The sequence below is a fragment of the Mandrillus leucophaeus genome, unplaced genomic scaffold, assembly GCF_000951045.1.
Source record: "Mandrillus leucophaeus isolate KB7577 unplaced genomic scaffold, Mleu.le_1.0 Scaffold524, whole genome shotgun sequence".
NCBI classification, from domain to species: Eukaryota; Metazoa; Chordata; class Mammalia; order Primates; family Cercopithecidae; genus Mandrillus; species Mandrillus leucophaeus.
Window position 1 is genome coordinate 1209639 of NW_012105631.1, and position 19677 is coordinate 1229315.

The window sequence follows — 19677 nt, forward strand, 5'->3', positions numbered from 1 at the left end:
CTACTCAGGAGGCTGAGACAGGAGAATTGCTTGAACCCAGGATGCAGAGGTTGCAGTGAGCCAAGATCTCACCACTGTACTCCAGCCTGGTCGACAGAGCGAGACTCCATCTCACCACCCCGCCCCCCCCCCAAAAAAAAAGGTACTGTGCAGAGCTACTGTGAGAATTAAATCAAGTAATCACCAAGAAAACACCTAACCCACAGCAGGCTGAAAGGATTTGCTGTGGTCCTGGTACTTGGAAAAATACAAAGTAGAGGGACCAGGTGTGGAAAGTAGTGACTCATTCACACTGGTCCTAAAAGGAATATGTTACGGATTTTTTTTTTTTTTTTTTTTGCCACTTCAATTGGGAATATACATAATCAGGAACATCATCCTAATTTTCTGAATCTTCCTATGGAATGTAGGATCTTCAAGGAGAAGCCCCTTATCATTTGCTTCATCTGAAGATTGACGTGGAGAAGAATAGGTTCTTAGCCTCTGTAGAAGAATGCAGAACTGAGCTGGATCGAGAGACCAAGCTGATGCCCCAGGAAGGCAGTGAAAAGATAATTAAAGAGCACAGGGTACGTCTCCCACACCACAATGTGGATAGCAATGTCAAGTCACATTGTTCCATAAAGGATGTTACTAATATTTTGATTTGGATCTGAAAAAAATAGCTTAATTACCCTACCTTGGTAGTCTGCGTGGGAATCTTCCTTTGGTTTTTCTGTGAAAAAAATAAAAGTACTGTGTGGCTTCTCACAGGAATTATAAAAACATTTATTACACATTAGGTTTTCTTCAGTGACAAAGGTCCTCATCATCTCTGTGAGAAAAGGTTACAGCTCATCGAGGAACTCTGTGTGAAACTCCCAGTCCGGGATCCAGTAAGGGACACACCTGGAACCTGTCACGCGACTCTCAAAGAGCTCCGAGCTGCCATTGACAGCACTTACAGGAAGCTCATGGAAGACCCAGACAAGTGGAAGGACTACACTAACAGGTAGCCTCGGAATGGTCTCCAGAGAGCGGTGTAGTCAGACTTCATTCTGTTAGTTCAGAGATCATGATAAAACAAGAAATAACATATTTCATATTTATTGCTCATATTCTTGTACAAAAATCCTTCATTTAATAAAGAATGGATTTTAGTCAGAATCAGGGTGAGGCACTTTGTTTCCAAGTGACCCAGATGTTACCTCTTTGAGGCAAAGTTGGTCAATCCTTTTCTCCCCAATATCCTTATGTATTAGTCCTTTCTCACACTACTAATGAAGACATACCTGAGACTGGGTAATTTATAAAGAAAAGAGGTTTAATTGACTCACAGATCAGCATGGCTGGGGAGGTCTCATGAAACTTACAATCATGCCAGAAGGGGAAGGAAACATGTCCTTCTTCACATGATGGCAGGAAGGGGAAGTGCAGAGCAAAAGGGAGAAAAGCCCCCTGTGAAACCATCAGATCTTGTGAGCACTCACTCACTATCGAGAACAGCAGCAGGGGGGTAACTGTCCCCATGATTCAATTACCTCCCCCCAGGTCCCTCTCATGACATGTGGGGATTATGGGAACTACAGTTCAAGGTGAGATTTGGGTGGCAACACAGCCAAACCATGTAACCTCATATCCCTAAAGGGTGGCTTCTTACTCTATAGGTTTGTGTCTCACCCTGGTGGGGACACATGAGGCCAGACCTCAAGTGGTCCCTTCCTTCTTTCCAGGAACTCATTCCCTAGAACACATCTTTTTCCTCAGCTGAACTCCCCCACTACCCCGCCCCTAGTAACTGAGCACAGAGGTGGTCACCCCTGCCCTTCAACATGAGCCTCATGTTAAAAGAACAGATTCCAGAAAAGGTGTTAATCAATTTGGTAATCACTTAATTGTTAAATTTCCATGAATAAATTCAAAATAGAAAACATATTCTAATCATTCTGGTATGTTCTCCCTTTAATAAGAAAGTACTAATGTTATTTCAGATTCTCTGAGTTCTCATCTTGGATATCTACAAATGAGACACAATTAAAGGGGATCAAGGGTGAGGCCATCGATACTGCCAACCACGGAGAGGTTAAACGTGCTGTTGAAGTAAGTTCAAGGTCATTATTTGCTAGAGGAAAATTTCCCATAGTGGAAAAATAATGTTCGAGAATTTAACGGTTATCTCCTTTGTTCTTTCTGGAAAAAAAAAATTCTTAAAAATCGTCTTTAAAATAAATCTCCTCATATTACTGTGGAGCATTGTAGAGTTTTTTCCTATTGAATCTTTGGTAGCTTTGAGAGTTAGTCATGCTCCGTGGTGCCACAAATGCATCTTCAGCTAATGGGGAGTCCTGAGTGGAAAATTGCATGCATGGGCGTATAACCCAGTGGAGATTTAAGAATCATCATGGAAAACAAGAACACTGTATGCTTTTATACAATACATTTTCAGTCATGCAAAAGGCAGGTCACAGAAAAATCAGGGAAGTGGACAAGGTCTCTAGGCATCCTTTCTATGTGACATTAAGCTGGATTGGTTCATTTCAGCCTCTATGAGTGTGGGTGCAGCCTGAGGAACCCCACCAGGGCCACAGAGCCCCAGGTTCAAACACAGTTTGCATTCTGTAAATGGCACTCTCTCACTCTTAGACACATAATATTGTGAAAAGTCTTCATCTTTCAACATTTTTAACGCTTGCAAGTCACATAGTTGCCACATAGTTGCTGTTGAGGACAATACATTTCCTTTCTGTTCGTGTCCTTTGAGTTTTTTTTTCCTTTTACTTTTTTTTTTTTTTGAGAAGGTTTGGAGTGCAGTGGCACCTTCATAACTCACTTCAGCCTTGACCTCCTGAGCTTAAGCAATCCTCCCACCTCAGCCTCTTGAGTTGCTGGGACTATAGTCACATGCCACCATGCCTGACTAATGTTTGTAGTTTTTATAGAGGTAGGGTTTTGCCATGTTGCTCAGGCTAGTCTCAAACTCCTGGGCTCAAGCAATTGGCCCCACTAGGCCTCCCAAAGTGCTGGGATTACAGGTGTAAGCCATTGCCCCTAGCCCATTTCTTTTTCAATTAAATTATACAATGCTAGTGGTGCTCAATGCCATGGTATGCATGTGGAAGGATATCGACATTTGCTACTGGTTACTTTCATGGTACACACAAAAAAATCACATCCTAGAGTGAAGACATCACTGGGGTCTGGAACCAGCAATTTCCTATCCAGTGTGCATTTGCCCTGGCAAAGCCCTGGAGTGGTCCTGGTTGGAGACCCCTGCTCCCAAGCCACCCCAGAGCTGCTGTAGGGAGGACAGGCTGCTCCAGTCACCTCTCCCTCAGTCAGCAGCCCTGCGAGGTCTGAAACCCTGGAGTCCTTCTAGCATTTTCTTGTCAATAAAGCCTCCCTTCCTGAATTAGAACTGTGTTCCCATTTATACTTCTTGCTATATGGGATATTGGCTTCTAAAAGCTAATAAAAATTAAGGAGAAAATATAAGTTAATGAACTTAAAATAAATCTTTAGAGCATCCGTAACAATATTCAACAAGTAGAGTGTGCAATAAAAGAAATCAGCTGATTGAAAAAAAGAATTTTCATTATTTTTTTCACAAAATACCATCTTCTTTCCAGCTCACAGGAAGTGAGATAACAAAGTGTATGTATGTTATAGTTGCCAATTGTGGCATCTCATGTTTTTCTACAGTATTTTTAGAATCATCTTTTTTATCATCAAGGACATATCTCTAAGTGTCTAACCAATCTAATTATGAAGCTGATTTTTTTGTATAGACAACAGTATTCTTTCAAGCACTTGTGGACATTTGTTAAAAATATGTACACAAAGTAAAATAAGCAGGCACTGTATTGCTGAATGATGTCTGACTCTATTCTGCTCCACCTGCAAACCTTCTTAGGCTGAGTCCTCTATTGCTGGAAAGTTATGATTTCACAATTGCACTGTGTTCATCAAAAGTGTTCTCTCATTTCAGGAGATCAGAAATGGTGTTACCAAAAGGGGCGAGACCCTCAGCTGGCTGAAATCCAGGCTGAAAGTTTTGACAGAAGTTTCTTCTGAGAACCAAGCGCAAAAGCAGGGAGATGAACTGGCAAAATTATCCAGCTCTTTCAAGGCTCTGGTGACGCTGCTGTCAGAGGTATAGCGTTTACTCACACTCTAAACAGACAGTTCTGGGTGAGGCATCTGGAAGGTTCTTTTCTTCTGGTAGTTTAGCAAGTAATTTTATAAAGAAACCATAGTTGAAACAGAATAGTTGTTTTGCTTTTTTATATGAAGCTTGTTGGGAAAGATGAAGAGGATGTTTGATGTCTGGTCTGTGCCATTATTGGAAATGTTAGTTCAGTTTCATGACCTAGATCTGAAATATAAAACTTATCAAATCCACACTTTTTACTCCTATGAAAAGCATTGTTATTTTATGGTCAGCTTAAGATATGTCATGGAGACTAAGAATAAGGCTTAGGCTCAAAGAAATCCAGGGTTAGAGTTTAAATGTGATACCCTACCTCCTAAGTAACCTTCAATTTACTTAACATCTAGGTCTTGATTTCCTTATTTATAAAACAGGGTTAAAAATACTCACTCTAAAAAGCAGCGTCATGAATTAATGCAGTAATGTATGTAAAGCACATAGTGTAGTTCCTGAAATAGAGTAAATGCTCAATAACTGGTCCCTAGTAATAATAAAATATTCAGCATTTAATCAACAGGTCAGTAAAATTCTCTTTCTAGTGTTTTGATATGCGTTTTAATGTTTTTCTATATTCCTTTATAGATTAAAATATACAAACCCATCTACTTCATTTCCAGTAGGGCCACTTCCACCATCAGCAAAAATATTTTTACTGACCAGATTTTTGGATAAATCTAAGTTTGTGCTTTGGAAGATAATATAAGAATGTAAAGTAGAATAGATATTTACCAGTATTTCTTGAAATCATTTAAGTATAAACTTGCATGGAAAAATGGCCTAATGGATGACAACAAAATGACCATAAAGGTCTGTTTCTGAAAATCTGAAATTCTCCATGGAGATTTCTCATCTAACAGTTCATCCGTTAACCTTCAGGTTTTTAATCCATTTCAATATGCTTGAGACTCTAGTGCTGAATTTACATAAGGCAAAAATACTCTGAACTGCTTATGAGTTTAGTTTTATGTGAGAGTTTTTATATATAAATTAGAGTTTCCCCATGAGTTTTTGACAAATTGAAAATAGTTCTATGATTAATCAAATTTTGGAACATAATCTATTTCAATCCTTTGATTATCCTTCTTTCAAAGCAACGGTCAAATTTAGTCAGTTGCCACAACCATAACTTTAGTGAAAATTTGGCAGTTGCCTCTTTTGCTCTTTCCTTCCCTCCTTTGGTGACAGGAAAAGTAAAAACAACATTCTAAAAAGTTAGTGTATATGAGGGTGATCTTTGAGCCAAGGTCAAACAAATAGTTTTAGTTATTCACAGACAAGCTGGTAGTATATGTCCCACTAAAAAAATATAAAAATTGGCTGCCTTTAAAGTTAGAAGTTAGTAGTTTTCCCTAACATTTACCAAGGCCATTTGCTTTATCTTCCAAGTACTCTCATGATTTTGCCCCAGGACTTGTAGCAAGCATCTATCTCTAATGAATGTTGACACAGACATTAATTTTTTACACACTCATCTACCTTAAACTTCTGTATAATTTATATTAATACCCCTTTCCGCTACTTGGTCACTTAACGTAGTGAAAGCAGAAAGAGAAGAATGGAGAAAAACACATTTTGTTTACAGATGGATTTGTATGAAGGGATGGATTTGGCACATTCAGCCCCTTTCTTTGATAAGAATTCATTTAGTATTTAAATTAATGTTGAATACAATGTGTTTGCAATTGTCCAGTGTAAGAAAAAAAAAGACTGTGGGTGGATGCACAAGATACAGTGAAGAGTCATTATTTCAACAGATTTGCTCGATTTATACTGAAATTGGGAGTTTGTGGTTTTCATACTTTCTTATTGCTGCTTCTTTGGAGAACAGATTGCTCTCCTTGGAAAAACTTAGATCAGAAGAGAGTCAAAGAAAAAAGATAGGATAAGAAAAGAAGAACCTGGAAGATTTCTGTGGTAAACAAGTGATAACACGTAAAAATGATGATCTTAGTGAAGATAAAGGATAGGCTTTGAAAACAAAGGATGTTGGTAAAACGGAAATAAAGGAAGCAGAAATTAGACAGAAAAGAAAGTTCAAAATTTAGGAAAATGATAAGGAAGAGAATCCATTAGATGACTACAAAATTGTAAATTATATTTATTTTTATGTAGGAATATTGGAAGTACATTTATAACAAATACTCTTTTATTCTCTTTTTCAACTCTACAAATCTTTTCCTATTTGCTTTAAATAATATGGACTCACTTTCTTGTAAGACACTTTTATAATTAGGTTTTAGTCATGCAATTATAATTAAACAGACCTAGAAGTCAATATAGATATAATACATGCTGTTTTGTTATCCTTCCTTGATTACCAGGTTGAATGGGTTTTTAATATGCCACAGAGCACCATATCAAATAAAGCCTGCAATCCCCATAAATGATTATGAAATTTAATAATAATGGAATAAACCTAAGTAATATGAGAAAGAATAAAAATTAAAGATCTGTGTTTATATTTCAAGTCGTTGAGGTAGACTTTATGCACACTCCTAAAATATGTAAGATTACATGATCTTCAACAAGGGGGGTTTTGATCAAAGGGTACAAACATCAAGTTCTAAGATGAAAAATTTCTGGGGTCTAATATACTGGTGGTGACTGTAGTTAATATTACCTATTGCATACTTGAAACTTGCTAAGAGAGTGGACCTTAAGTGTTCTCACACACAAAAAAAAAAAAGAGAGAGAGAGAAATATGTGAGATGATAGGCTAATTAGCCTGATTTGGAGAATCATTTCAGTCATGTAGTATACCTTTAATATATACAATGTTTATTTGTCAATCATACCTTACCAAAAAAATTATACAAACTTCAACAAGTAGCATATGATTTATGTGTTTTTTTTTTTTTCATGAAAATGCAGGTTGAAAAGATGGTAAGCAATTTTGGGGACTGTGTACAGTACAAAGAAATAGTCAAAAATTCTCTTGAAGAATTAATTTCTGGCTCTAAAGAAGTCCAGGAACAAGCTGAGAAGATCTTGGATACTGAAAATCTGTTTGAAGCACAGCAGTTACTTCTTCATCACCAGGTAAAAATGCCTCTTTCTTCCAATGAGATTATGTAAAGTTGATTTGCTACTGAAAGAACCAGAGAGATAAAGAATATAACCACTGGCTTGAGGGAGTGGGTAAGTAGGGCATGGGAAGGAACCAGTTGAATGGTTAAAAGAATTTGGCACTTCTAGGTTTTTCTTCTCTGTTAAATATTAAACATTTCAGGATATTCTGCAACATAAATTTTCCAGACTGAGTGACTTGATGACATCAAAAAGTTCAAGGAATACTGTGGAGAGAAAATTGATTTAGCTATGAAAAACTACACAAAACTTACTAGACTCTCCTTTTCAAAACAGAGAGGAAAGGCATAGATGGACCAGTTGCTTCATATTTGAGATCACTGTTCTTTTGCCATTATGTTAAAATCTTTCTCTTCAACTTACAACGTTGAAAGTATTTTAGTTTGAGAAATGATGACTTACTTGAAGTACTAGACCTTCCTGGAGTGTACATCCTTATAAAGGATTAGAGCTAGAAATAAAGAAATTCTGGTACATATATTAATAAGAAATTATTCTGATCAACTTAATTTCTGATAATCTGGTAGTGTACATCAAAAAATGTTTGCATAAAAGGAATATATACCTTGTTAAACGCAATATAAATGGAAATTTGATTCAAATAAAATATTTTAATGAAAAAATTCTAGCTAACCTGATACACAGTAGCAAAATGGTAGCTAATTATATAATATGTTTGTGTGTATTATTATATATGCATGTATTCTGTAATATATAAAAATGGAAGTTGCATTAAAAATATGTGTAAAATCCCAGCCTTCAGGATTTCTAGATTTACTTAATAATTATAAAAAGGCTGAGTATAAAACATTAATATTTGGTGTTACATTGTTCTCAATCATTGTGAAATGGTTTTTTGGGTTTCCATTTACTTTAGGTTCAATAAATTTAAGATTATAGATATTTATGTTAATATTTTAAAACTCTTCTCATATTTCTTGGGCCACATACTTTTTATATGGGTGCATTTACTTTGTGAAAATTTGTAAGCTGCATATCTGAGATTTCTGTACTATTCTATTTGAAGATTATACTTCAATAAAAAGTTCACTTTAAGACAATTTCCCCCCCCGACAAAATCTCAGCAAATTAACCCTTCCGAATATACTGAGGAAATACATATTTATTCATTTATTTTTGGAGACAGCATCTCACTCTGCCACACAGACTGGAGTGTTGTGGCACAATAATAGTTCACTGCAGCCTTGAACTCCTGGGTTCAAGTGACCCTCCCACCTGAGCCTCCCAAGTTACTGGTATCACAGGCATGCACCACCACACTTGGCTAATTTTTTAATTTTTTTGTAGAAACAGGGTCTCGCTATGTTGCCCAGACTGTTCCAACCTTTTGGCCCCAAATAATCCTCCAGATTTGACCTCCCAAAGTGCTAGGATTACAGGTGTGAGCCACTGCACTGCCCCTGGCCATAAATCTCTTAACATTTGCTTTTTAATAAAATAAATGATTTTTTAAAATTGAAGTTGGGACTTCATGTTTTTAAGCAGAAAATAATTATTTAAGAAGAATCATGTCAAATGAATTGTTTTGCCAGACTCTTCCTGCAGTATTGCACAAAAATGCTAAATGTTCTCCAAATCTGCACACAAAACACTAAAGCCAAATTATTTATGCTGTTTACCATTAAAAACATACAATATTTATAAACAATGTTCATCTTTGACTAATATAGCATCCGACTACCATTTCAACTGTTAATCTTAGCTGTAAAATACATTTCGGGCCCACCTTTCTGTACTTCTGTTAAGTGTGGGTGTTGATGTCCCTACTTAGCTGTTTAGAGAGCACAATTTTATCCATCTGTTGAATAAATGCTTCTAGCAAAAGACAAAGCGGATCTCAGCAAAGAAGAGAGATGTGCAGCAGCAGATCGCGCAGGTGCAGCAGGGAGAAGGAGGGTTGCCTGACCGAGGCCGTGAGGAGCTGCGGAAGCTGGAGAGCACCCTGGACGGCCTGGAGCGAAGCCGGGAGAGGCAGGAGCGCCGCATCCAGGTAGGAGCCGGAAGTCAGGGGCCATTTAAACAGAGACTGGGCAGTGTTCACTTCCTGTTGTGCCTCATAACAGCAAGGCGAACCTTTGTTACTGCCTCTGATGTTTCAGCCCTGTGTTAAATTCTGTACATGAATCATCTTTTAATCATCACATCAGCCTTAGAGATGGATATTGGAATTAGCACATTTTGCAAGTGTGGATGCTTAAGAAGAAAGAGTTTGAGGACTTGCTGCTGTATCACACAGCACTGATCAATAATAAAGCTAGGATTTCATCCACACTTGTCTGAATCCAGAAATTTGATCATACTGTTCCACTTTTCCAGGAAGCCATGCAGCCACCCGTTTATGCCACCTTTATGCTTTATTGGGATGCTGACACATTACCTTTAAAAATGTTTTTGAGTTTTTGCCAAGTGCTCAATTCTCCCTCTTCATTTCCTCATCCCTCTCCCTACCTTCTCCTGTGCTTCCTTTCTTGTTTGAGACAGATTGAGAGGCCTTTTTTTTTTTTTTGGTTACTTATCTACATTTTAAGTAATATCTTTACATTTCTAAGACTTTACAAATTATAAAAAACTCAGAAATCATCTGAGTCCATGTGTCTTCTCTTTTTGTAGATGAAAACATTGACAGAGAGAAAAGAAATTCTTACAGAAGATGCTAGAATCATCTCTATTCATTGTGACTGTGTGAAAATTGAAATGAGAATTCACTGAAAGTTGACAGTTTTGCAAACGAATGAACATGTGATAGTATTTCGTGACATTTGTAACCCTATTGTTGTTTATTTTTTCAAATTTAGGTCACATTAAGAAAATGGGAGCGATTTGAAACAAACAAAGAAACAGTAGTAAGATACCTTTTTCAAACAGGTTCCAGTCATGAACGCTTCTTAAGTTTTAGCAGTTTGGAAAGTTTATCTTCAGAATTGGAACAAACAAAGGTATATTATGGCTCCTTGGCACTCAATATTCAGAAAAAACAAAGCAACACAAAACAAAATTATTTCTCCTCCTTTATTACTATAATCGTTACTGTTAATTTAATCAATACTTACTATTTATTGATGACCCATTCTTTCAACATATTGGAGAATGAAAACATAAGTAGGATTAAACATCAAGAAGAAAAACATTTTATCAAATTGGAAAATGGTTAGTTCCCTAACAGATGTGTATAGAGTTTTTAAAATCTGGAGGCAGGCCAGGCGTGGTGGCTCTCTCCTGTAATCCCAGCACTTTGAGAGGCTGAGGAGGGTGGATCATGAGGTCAACAGATTGAGACCACCCTGGCCAACATGGTGAAACCCCATCTCTACTAAAAATACAAAAATTAGCTAGGCATGGTGATACACACCTGTAGTCCCAGCTACTCAGGAGGCTGAAGCAGGAGAATCACTTGAACCCGGGAGGCGGAGGTTGCAGTGAGCCGAGATGGTGCCACTGCACTCCAGCCTGGCAACAGAGTGAAAGTCCATCTCAGAAAAAAAAAAAAAAAAATCTGGAGGCAATATTTCTTAACTGAACCTTAAAGAGCAGGTAAAACTTAGTAGAATTTGAAGCAAAATACAGACATTCTTTGGAAGTTGAAATGGCATACGGCATACAAGTGTTGTGAATAGGAATTCTGTGTTGTAAAATAGAACAATGGGAAATGAATTTGTAAAGGAAATTTGGCCCATATTTCAGAGTCTTGAAGACCTAAAACATTACTCTGTAGGCAGCATGGAGCCAGACTTGTTGAAGGCTTAAAAAGCCACACGATCAGAGCTGGGTTTTGGATAAATTTTTAGGCATGTGTAGAAAAGTGACTGAAAGTGTGAAAGACTGGGGTCATGGGATCCATTTAGAAAGTTTTTGCGTATAGGCATATGGGAGTTAATATGGGCATAAATAAGAGTGGTGAGGTGGCAGGTGATACACAGAAACAGATACAAAAGATGTGGAGTTCACAGGAAGATAGGGAAACTAACCAGACAGAGTGAGTGACGAAAATGTTGATACCTCAGGTTTTGAGTTTGACGGAGATAATGGAAGTGAGATGGGAAATGTGAAGGAGCAGCTGTTCATGGGAAAAGATGACCAACTTCATTTTGGAGATAGCGATTTTAAGACTCCAATGGGGCATCAAACAGTAGTATTTAGTAGGTGTACTTGGTGAACCCAGCCTGGCAAGCTCAAACACCTTGAACGCTCTAAGCAGACCAATCACTTTGTACCAGGCATTTAGAGTTGTACAGGCACAGCCCCTTGAAGTTGCTATGGTGCCTCTTTGGGGTTTATAGAAAGACTGAATTAGTAGAGAAACGAGTTAACCAGTGTCTTAGAAAGAAGAGCCTTGTGCTCACCCTTCCCTAGGCTTTATAGCAAGAAAACCTTTGTGTTTCTGTTTTCTTACCTGCAAAAGGCTTCACTGTCTCCCATACTGCTAATTTTTTGTTTCTCCTAAAAACTTACTGAGGAGTTTGAAGTTTTCTAAGACCACAGACTCTTTCAAGTCTATACAATATTCATCAGCCATTTAAGTAGAACTTTATTTTAATTTTTAATTTAAATTGTTTGGCCGGGTACGATGGCTGTAATCCTGGCACTTTGGGAGGCTGAGATGGGAGGATTGCTTGAGGCCGGGAGTTGAGACCAGCCTGGTCAATACAGCAATACCCCATCTCTATTTTTAAAATAAATAAATTATTTCATATATTGAAAACATATCAGGTGCCTTTTATAAATACATATATATTTATTGGGTTAATTTCCTAAGTGTTTCTGCCCACGTTCCATCCAGAGTTTCTGACCCCCTATGATTCCATTTGCACTAATCGCTTTGGATCAGTTCAAGTACCTGTAGATGGAAACAAATGTCATCTTTTGAGTCTTGTTATTCAAATTCTCCTTTGTCTATGACCTTCCATACTTTGGGATTGATGTAATAATATAAGGTAACATTTATCAAACACATACAATATGCCAATTTAATCATTTGATGTTTATCATCGCCTTTAATCCTCAAAACAATCCTAAGAAATAGGTATCATTATCAATCATGTTATATGAAGAAGGACACATAGGCATGCAGTTGGTGATGAACTCACTCAAGATCTGTGGATCACTAAATGGTGAGATTGGGATTTCAATCCAAAAAGTCTTCATCCAGAGCCCACACCTTTAGTTACTACGTTATTTTTTCATTCAAAAAACAGAGCCATTTTACTAATTGCCTATGCTGACTGCCAATCTAGAATCATTGTTCTCCTCTAGTTCTTTGCTCACTTTGCTTTGTTATTGCAAGCCTTTATTCAAGTTGATAGCCCTTGAGTAGTTGTGCTAAGGAATGGTTATGCTAAGGGACTTGAGTGTCCTCTGTGTGCTGGTGTGTATGATAGAGGGCTCATAGCAATATCATGTTTAATCTTGAAAATAAGGTATGGCTTTACTGATGAAGAAAGGAAAATTCAGAGAGATGTGGCCAAAGGTCATTCAGCTAGTGAAGGTCAGAGCCTAAGTTTCATCCCAGATCAATCTAATGTGAATCAATTTGTACCTGATGCATCCTGCTGCCACTCATATGTTTTCTAAGAAGTTAGAGATAAGGCCTTACAATGTTATTCTGGTTTTGTTTAATTTTCTTTTTTGTCAACATCATTCTGCTCTTTTGATTTCTCTGCATTATGCTTTTTCCATACATAGCTCACACAAAAAGCTCTAAAATTGAATGTATATAAGCATTTTCAAACATTACTTTTTCCATGTTTTTCCTGGGTTCTGAGAAACACTAGCAGAAAAAAAAAACACTTTATTTTTCACTTCTGATTATATTCATGGGATTCTAAGAGATCATGTGATGATTTGTAATCTTCACAATTGAATCTACAATGACTGTCACGTATAGTAACAGTGAGTGCTTTTAACCAAAGAATTCAATGTTGTGACATTAGCAACTACCATATTTTATTGTACTATAAATCTCTTTGCCATAAGGAAGCTGTACTCATTCATTTTTATTCTTCTAAATTGCAACGTAGTTCTGTGAAGTAACATTGATTTTTTCTTTTTCTTTTTTGAGACAGAGTCTCACTCTTTCACCTAGGCTGGAGTGCAGTGGCACAATCTCGGCCAACACTGATGTTTGTTGGCTGAGCTCATGATATTTCTATGAGAACATTGTCTTTTAAACATGAAGATATAATAGTATTATTTAGTAACTCTATATTTTATGGTATTATGTGATAATTCTAGGAGATACTCTTACTGAAAAGCTGACTTCGGAAAAATACTTATATTTCTACATTATTCATTTAGGAGAAGGGAGTTGATCAAAATTTAAACCTCCTGTGAGTTTCTCTTACATGAGAAGAAGTGAGATACCAAGTACATTTTCTTCACTTAGGTTATTACTGTGTTTACCTTTTCTAATTCAGTATTCAATATATTTACTTGACAAAATTCAAGTAACATCTAATATTTACCAGCCACATACATACTAAATCAACTTTCCAATTAAAATAGTTCAGTATTATTGAAAATAAGTATATGGGCTTAATAAATCATTTTGTCCTCAAGTTTGTATGAGAGACATGAAAAACAATAATCAGTATCTGCCAAAACCAATGATCAGTATCTCCCAGAGTGCTAGGCACTTTAAAAGTGAGATTGCAAGTAGAATGCTAATAGTAACCTTCTAAGAAAAGCATTATCATCTGCATTTTACATGAAAGAGCCTGAAAATAATTCACCAAAGTCAAACAACTAGTGATCCTGGATTCTAGCCCAGGCTTGACTGATTCAAAACTTAAATTTTCTTTCCATCATGTGATACACATGTATGTAATAAGATTTAACAGCACTAAGATTAGATTATAGCTCTTTTCAGAGAACTAGTTAACAAAATGGCTTGGCTACTTTCTGTCTCTCTTTCTCTCTGCCTCTCTCTCTCTCTCTCTCTTTTTTTTTTTTTTTCTTGAGACAAGGTCTTGCTCTGTTGCTTGGGCTGGAATGTAGTGGTGCCATTGTGCCTGCTCACTGTAGCCTCTATCTCCTCTCACCTCAGCCTCATGAGTAGCCAGGACTACAGGCATGCACCATCATGTCTGGTCACTTTTTTTTTCCCCCTAGAGATGGAGGTCTTGCCATTTTGCCAAGGCTAGTCTCAAACTCGTGGCCTCAAGTGATCCTCCTGCCTCAGCCTCCCAAAATACTGGAGTTAAAGGCATGAGCCATCATGCCTGGCCAAAGACCATTGATAGTCTGTTTTGACTAAGCTATTATATTTAATAAATAAATATTTCTCTTCATTCGCCTAGAAATCTGTTATCTCTATGATCAATCACTATTGATTTTGTGAACCGGCCTGTAATAAGTAAACATATTTGTGAATAAATTAGTTATTATAATGGATCTAAGAATTCTAAACAATGAGACAAAACCAGAAAACAAAGGAGAAACAATTTTTGTGAGTGTTATTGGATAACTATGAAGGTAAACAGCTGGTTGTGTATATAAAATTAAAAAGTTAGCCAGGCATGGTGGCGCCCACCTGTGATCCCAGCATTTTGGGAGGTCAAGATTGGAGGATCACTTGAGCCCAGGAGTTCAAGATCAGCCTGGGCAACATAGTGAGACTTCATCTCTACAAAAATCAGCAAATTAGTCAGGTGCAGTAGTGCCTGCCTGTGGTCCCAGCTACTTGGGAGGCTGAGGTAGGAAAATCGTATGAGCCCAGGAATTGAAAGCTGCAGTGAGCCATGATTGCACCACTGCATTCCAGCGTGGGCAAAAGAGCAAGACTCTATTTCAAAAAAATGAAATAAAATAAAATAAAAAAGTGTTAGCAAAGTGTCTCTTTTTGCCATATGGAAATAAGTCAGCTGTATTGTTGAGAACAACAAAAGATCCATACATGTATGAATCTATCTCTTCATCCACCCATCTGTTCTGTATACAACATGTGCACTTTATTTGAGGGCAGAGATAAATAATATAAAGTGCCTACCTAATGATCATAATGTCTTTTCTAGGAGTTCTCTAAACGGACAGAAAATATTGCAGTCCAGGCTGAGAACCTTGTAAAGGAAGCTTCAGAGATACCACTTGGGCCCCAAAATAAGCAGCTGCTTCAACAGCAGGCCAAGTCAATCAAAGAACAAGTCAAAAAATTAGAAGACACGCTTGAAGAAGAGTATGTGATTGACAAGTCCTAAACTTTCTTCTCTGAGATAAAGTTTCATACAATCTTTCCTGTACCTTGTATTCAAAACATTCTTTTCAAATCTCAAAGTGTCTGTGTATTTCAGCATGTTTTGAGGAAACAACTCACAGTTCAAAAGAAAGTATCACTAATGCAGAAACCAGTATCTCTAACAGAGCCCCAAAAACATAAAGGATGTGGGTTTTGCATCTTAAACTGATCATGTTCTTGAGAAAGCCATATCTATTCTATTCTGTGGCCTTTGTACATTGTAGAGGGAATCTTGAAAAAGAACTAATATTTAAAATAATTTTTTTACTATATTATTCTGCTGTCACCAGTTAGAGTGAAAAGGAGATATTTTGTTAGTGTAGATTCCAGGTCTAAATACGCATCACATAGACCATATGTCTCCAACCTGAAGAAGCTCCTGGAGCTTGTTTACAGTGCCTGGGTATTCAAGTTATCCTGACTTATATGATCTTCCCAGAAATTAACTTTAAAAATCAATTTTATTTTTAAACTTCTACTGTTTGTTTATCTGAAAAGAAATAACTGCTTGGCCTATTGATATCCTGTTATATACACAATATATACAAAAAAGTTTGGAGGGGAAAAATATATGAGGATACAGCCAGTATCATTCAAAACAATATGGCTAAACATTTCTATTTTAAATGTAATTTAGTGGCAAATCAATGATACACAATAGCATATTATTATTAAGAGACAGGCCATCATTTCTAAGGTGGATTTTAAAATGTAAAATGTGTTTTTAATACTATTAACAGCTTAAAATTAACATTTTACATTTGCCTAAACTTTAAAATTTGATACATATTTTATTTAAAACAAATTATGACTTGATATTTTGAGGACTTTATATTACATTAAATATTCTCTGTCAGGTTATGGAAATAGTAAAACTTAGAGTTGATTTGAAAGGAAGCTACTTCTATTAAGAATAGCCATTTTAACCTTTATTTAATTTAAAAAGTTGCAATATAGCACAGCTTGCATTACCTGTACTGCTGACAGCGTTAGGCACATCCAGGGTATAAATTTGAGACTGCAATATTATTTAACTTGACAATCAATAATGCCATTGTATTTTTCTTGATGTCTTCAAGTGCCTTTTGGTAAACAGGGATATTCTTTCACTTTTTGTTTTTAACCCAAGGACTTACCAGTTCAATTATATACTGTTAGTTTCCTAGTCTTTTTCTAAACTGAAAGCCAGTCACCTAGTTATACATGCATAGCTAATACAAATTAGAAATCTATAGTTGAAATTTTGTTCACTAGATTTGATACAAATAAAACCTAAGTTGTGTAAAAGTAGTTAGGGTGCTCATATACAAGAATTTATAAACGTCTTTTGGAATCAAGACCATAAGACATTTATGAAAATGGCTGACATCACAAAGATTATACATCCCAGGATTAGCTCTGATAACAGAAACAGTTCTTGCCCAGCAGCATGGGATTGAGATCACGAACTCCGTCTCAGTTGATAAGATGCAGTTAGTTTATAAAGGTCTTTCCATAGAAAGCATCACTGCAGTGTCTCTCCTTTAAGTGTAAGAAGAACATGTCTTTGGAAATGGGACTATTGAAAAGCTATGTACACTGAAATCTCCTCTGGTGTAGTTTATAAAAATAAGTCCTGGCAACTACTGGTCACATGCAGAGTTTAATTAGATTATACCTGGATTCAAACCCCTTTGAACCCAGCAATATTTTGTTCAAAGTGCAGTTTCAATCAAAGTATAGATACTGCCTCATTAAATGTTCATTCTCAGAGAAGATAGGAAAACCTGATCAACTACTCAGAACAAATGTGCAAATTTTTTTTAGCTCGAATAGTTTCAACTTTGAAATGGTCACAAATGTCTTCATTATCTTTTCACCTAGTGATTTCAAGGAAAATGTGTTGTTGTTCTCTATTAAAATACTGAGTTTTATTTACTTAATTTGGTTAATTTTAGTATTAAAACCATGGAAATGGTGAAAACCAAGTGGGATCATTTTGGCAGTAATTTTGAGACTCTGTCCGTCTGGATAACTGAGAAAGAAAAAGAGCTCAATGCCTTGGAAACTTCGTCATCTGCCATGGACATGCAAATCAGCCAAATTAAGGTGACCTGCTCACACGTTATATTTATAATCCATGTCTAGCTTTTAAGAACTACTTTCTTACATTTCATCAAATGCTGCTCGGTCCCAGGAAAAGACTTTCATTGCAATGTGAACTATCAAAATTCAATTCACACAGATTACCAAACTAAGAGGTCTGAATTGATACTGGGCAACACTTTATAGTTGGAATTATGTATTAACATTGTCTGACTTGTGCATTCAAAGTTAATATTGTGTGAAATATCATTAAAATATTTTTATGGTTACGTTAATTCTTTTCCTTGATTTTGAATTAAGCTCAATAGAATGCTCTGCCGATTCGTTATACAACATGAAATGTATTCATCCTGTACAACTCTAAAATCCCATTTCCAATGTCTAGCTCAAGTATTAGTGGTACTTACCTGCACCAATCACAAGGAGGAGTTTGAAAAGCATCTTTCTTAAGTGAAGCAATTCTACTCCATGGTTGTGTTTTCATGTATGACCTTGGGGCATGGACAGAGGTCCTCTGATTCCTTAGCTCTCCCAGCTCTAAAATGACCAGATGGATAGATTATCATTGACCACTTCATTCAGACAATTCAAGAAGAAAAACGGGCTTAAAGAAATGAGCTTGGAGTGTTTATTTCTCTTTCTTTGGTACAATTTTATACCACACATTTTCAAAATTCAGCCACTTTTTCTACCTCAGCTTTTTTTTTTTGGAATGGGAAAACCCTCCGCTATTTCATTCAATTAAATATAGTGAAATAAATACCAAGGTGAGGGAACATTTCACACTGTGACTCAGAACAAGTCATTACCATGTGGAGGGTGGGAGGGTGCAATGTTGCTCAGATAAGATTACCCACTGTGCAGATCATCCTTGCTTCTCACACATCTTTAGCAATCAAGCATACGTGGAGTGTCATATACACAGTCTGCTATGTCTTCTTCGGTATACCAGGAAAAATAGATGTGAGGCCATGGAAGAATATTCATTAAATATTTTTAATTGTTCAAATCGTTTTTAAAAGTTGTTATTTAATCATTTTCACCAAATTCTAAGAAAAAATAACACATTTAAATAGTTTTGTCTCAAAAATGTCCCCTTTTGAAAATTAACACACATTTTTCAACATATTTACTCTTTCTATAACTCATTTACTATTATTTCCACCATTGCTCCAGAACTTCTGGAATATATCAACTATCTAATGTCATGTCTTTGTTATTCTCCAGAAAAAAAGATTACATATTTTCTTAAAATATGTATTCACTCGTCTATTTTTATTTTATCAAACTAGAAATACATTTCAATACACCCAATAAGGCACTTTTTAAACTATCTAAAATATATAAGTGAATATGAACACCAGGGAAAAGATATTTGCTAGAAATAAGCAAAGTTACAGTGGAATACACTGTCCTGTGGAAATTGGTCTATTAGGTTCATGTTTTATTTCCAAACAGAAGACTACATTACAGGAAATGTTTAAAATATAGTAACACTTGTAATAGTGTTTTCCCTTTAAAACGATCTTAGGATTAAAATAATGAAGCATTTGCCTTGTTGGAAGACAAATACACTAAGCCCATTTTTGTTCATTATTACATGCCATTTCAAATGACTGATGTCTTATTCCTAACTTATAATTGATAAATGATAAGAACATATGCTGGGTTCATCTTCCATCTTCTTCTCTTGAATGGATTTATTTTTACCACAATCCAACAATATGATTGAGTGATTTGTATATATGAATTTGTTGATGGCAAGTATTACTCTAATAACTAAGAGCTCTGTTCTTAACTAAGTTTGTTTCACCGATGTGTTATAAGCAACTAGAACAATTATTAGTGCTTTATAGACAACCTATATTTTTTAAATTTATGATTAATTTTTCTAAAAAGTATAATCTTAAAAACAGCAAAACAAAGCCTGTATTAATGCTCAAATAACAAATATTGATGAGATACACCACTTCATTCATTCATATGAAAAATAAAAATACGTGTTTTGTATCCAACATTTAATCGTATGTAAATTATTTCTGATTGTCTCAGCTAGAGAGAAATTATTTCC

At 36.1% G+C, this 19677-nt stretch overlaps 1 protein-coding gene across 1 annotated transcript in view; it reads left to right on the plus strand.

Moving 5' to 3' along the window:
* The window catches only part of SYNE1 (spectrin repeat containing, nuclear envelope 1), a 570706-nt gene that overhangs the window by 206144 nt on the left and 344885 nt on the right, over positions 1–19677 (plus strand). Inside the window, exons 26-34 of the mRNA XM_011996807.1 lie at positions 411–569; positions 783–991; positions 1971–2079; positions 3965–4129; positions 7058–7225; positions 9114–9284; positions 10090–10230; positions 15301–15461; positions 17459–17609. Of these exons, the coding sequence (XP_011852197.1) occupies positions 411–569; positions 783–991; positions 1971–2079; positions 3965–4129; positions 7058–7225; positions 9114–9284; positions 10090–10230; positions 15301–15461; positions 17459–17609 (1434 nt within the window). The remainder of the gene's footprint in view (positions 1–410; positions 570–782; positions 992–1970; positions 2080–3964; positions 4130–7057; positions 7226–9113; positions 9285–10089; positions 10231–15300; positions 15462–17458; positions 17610–19677) is intronic.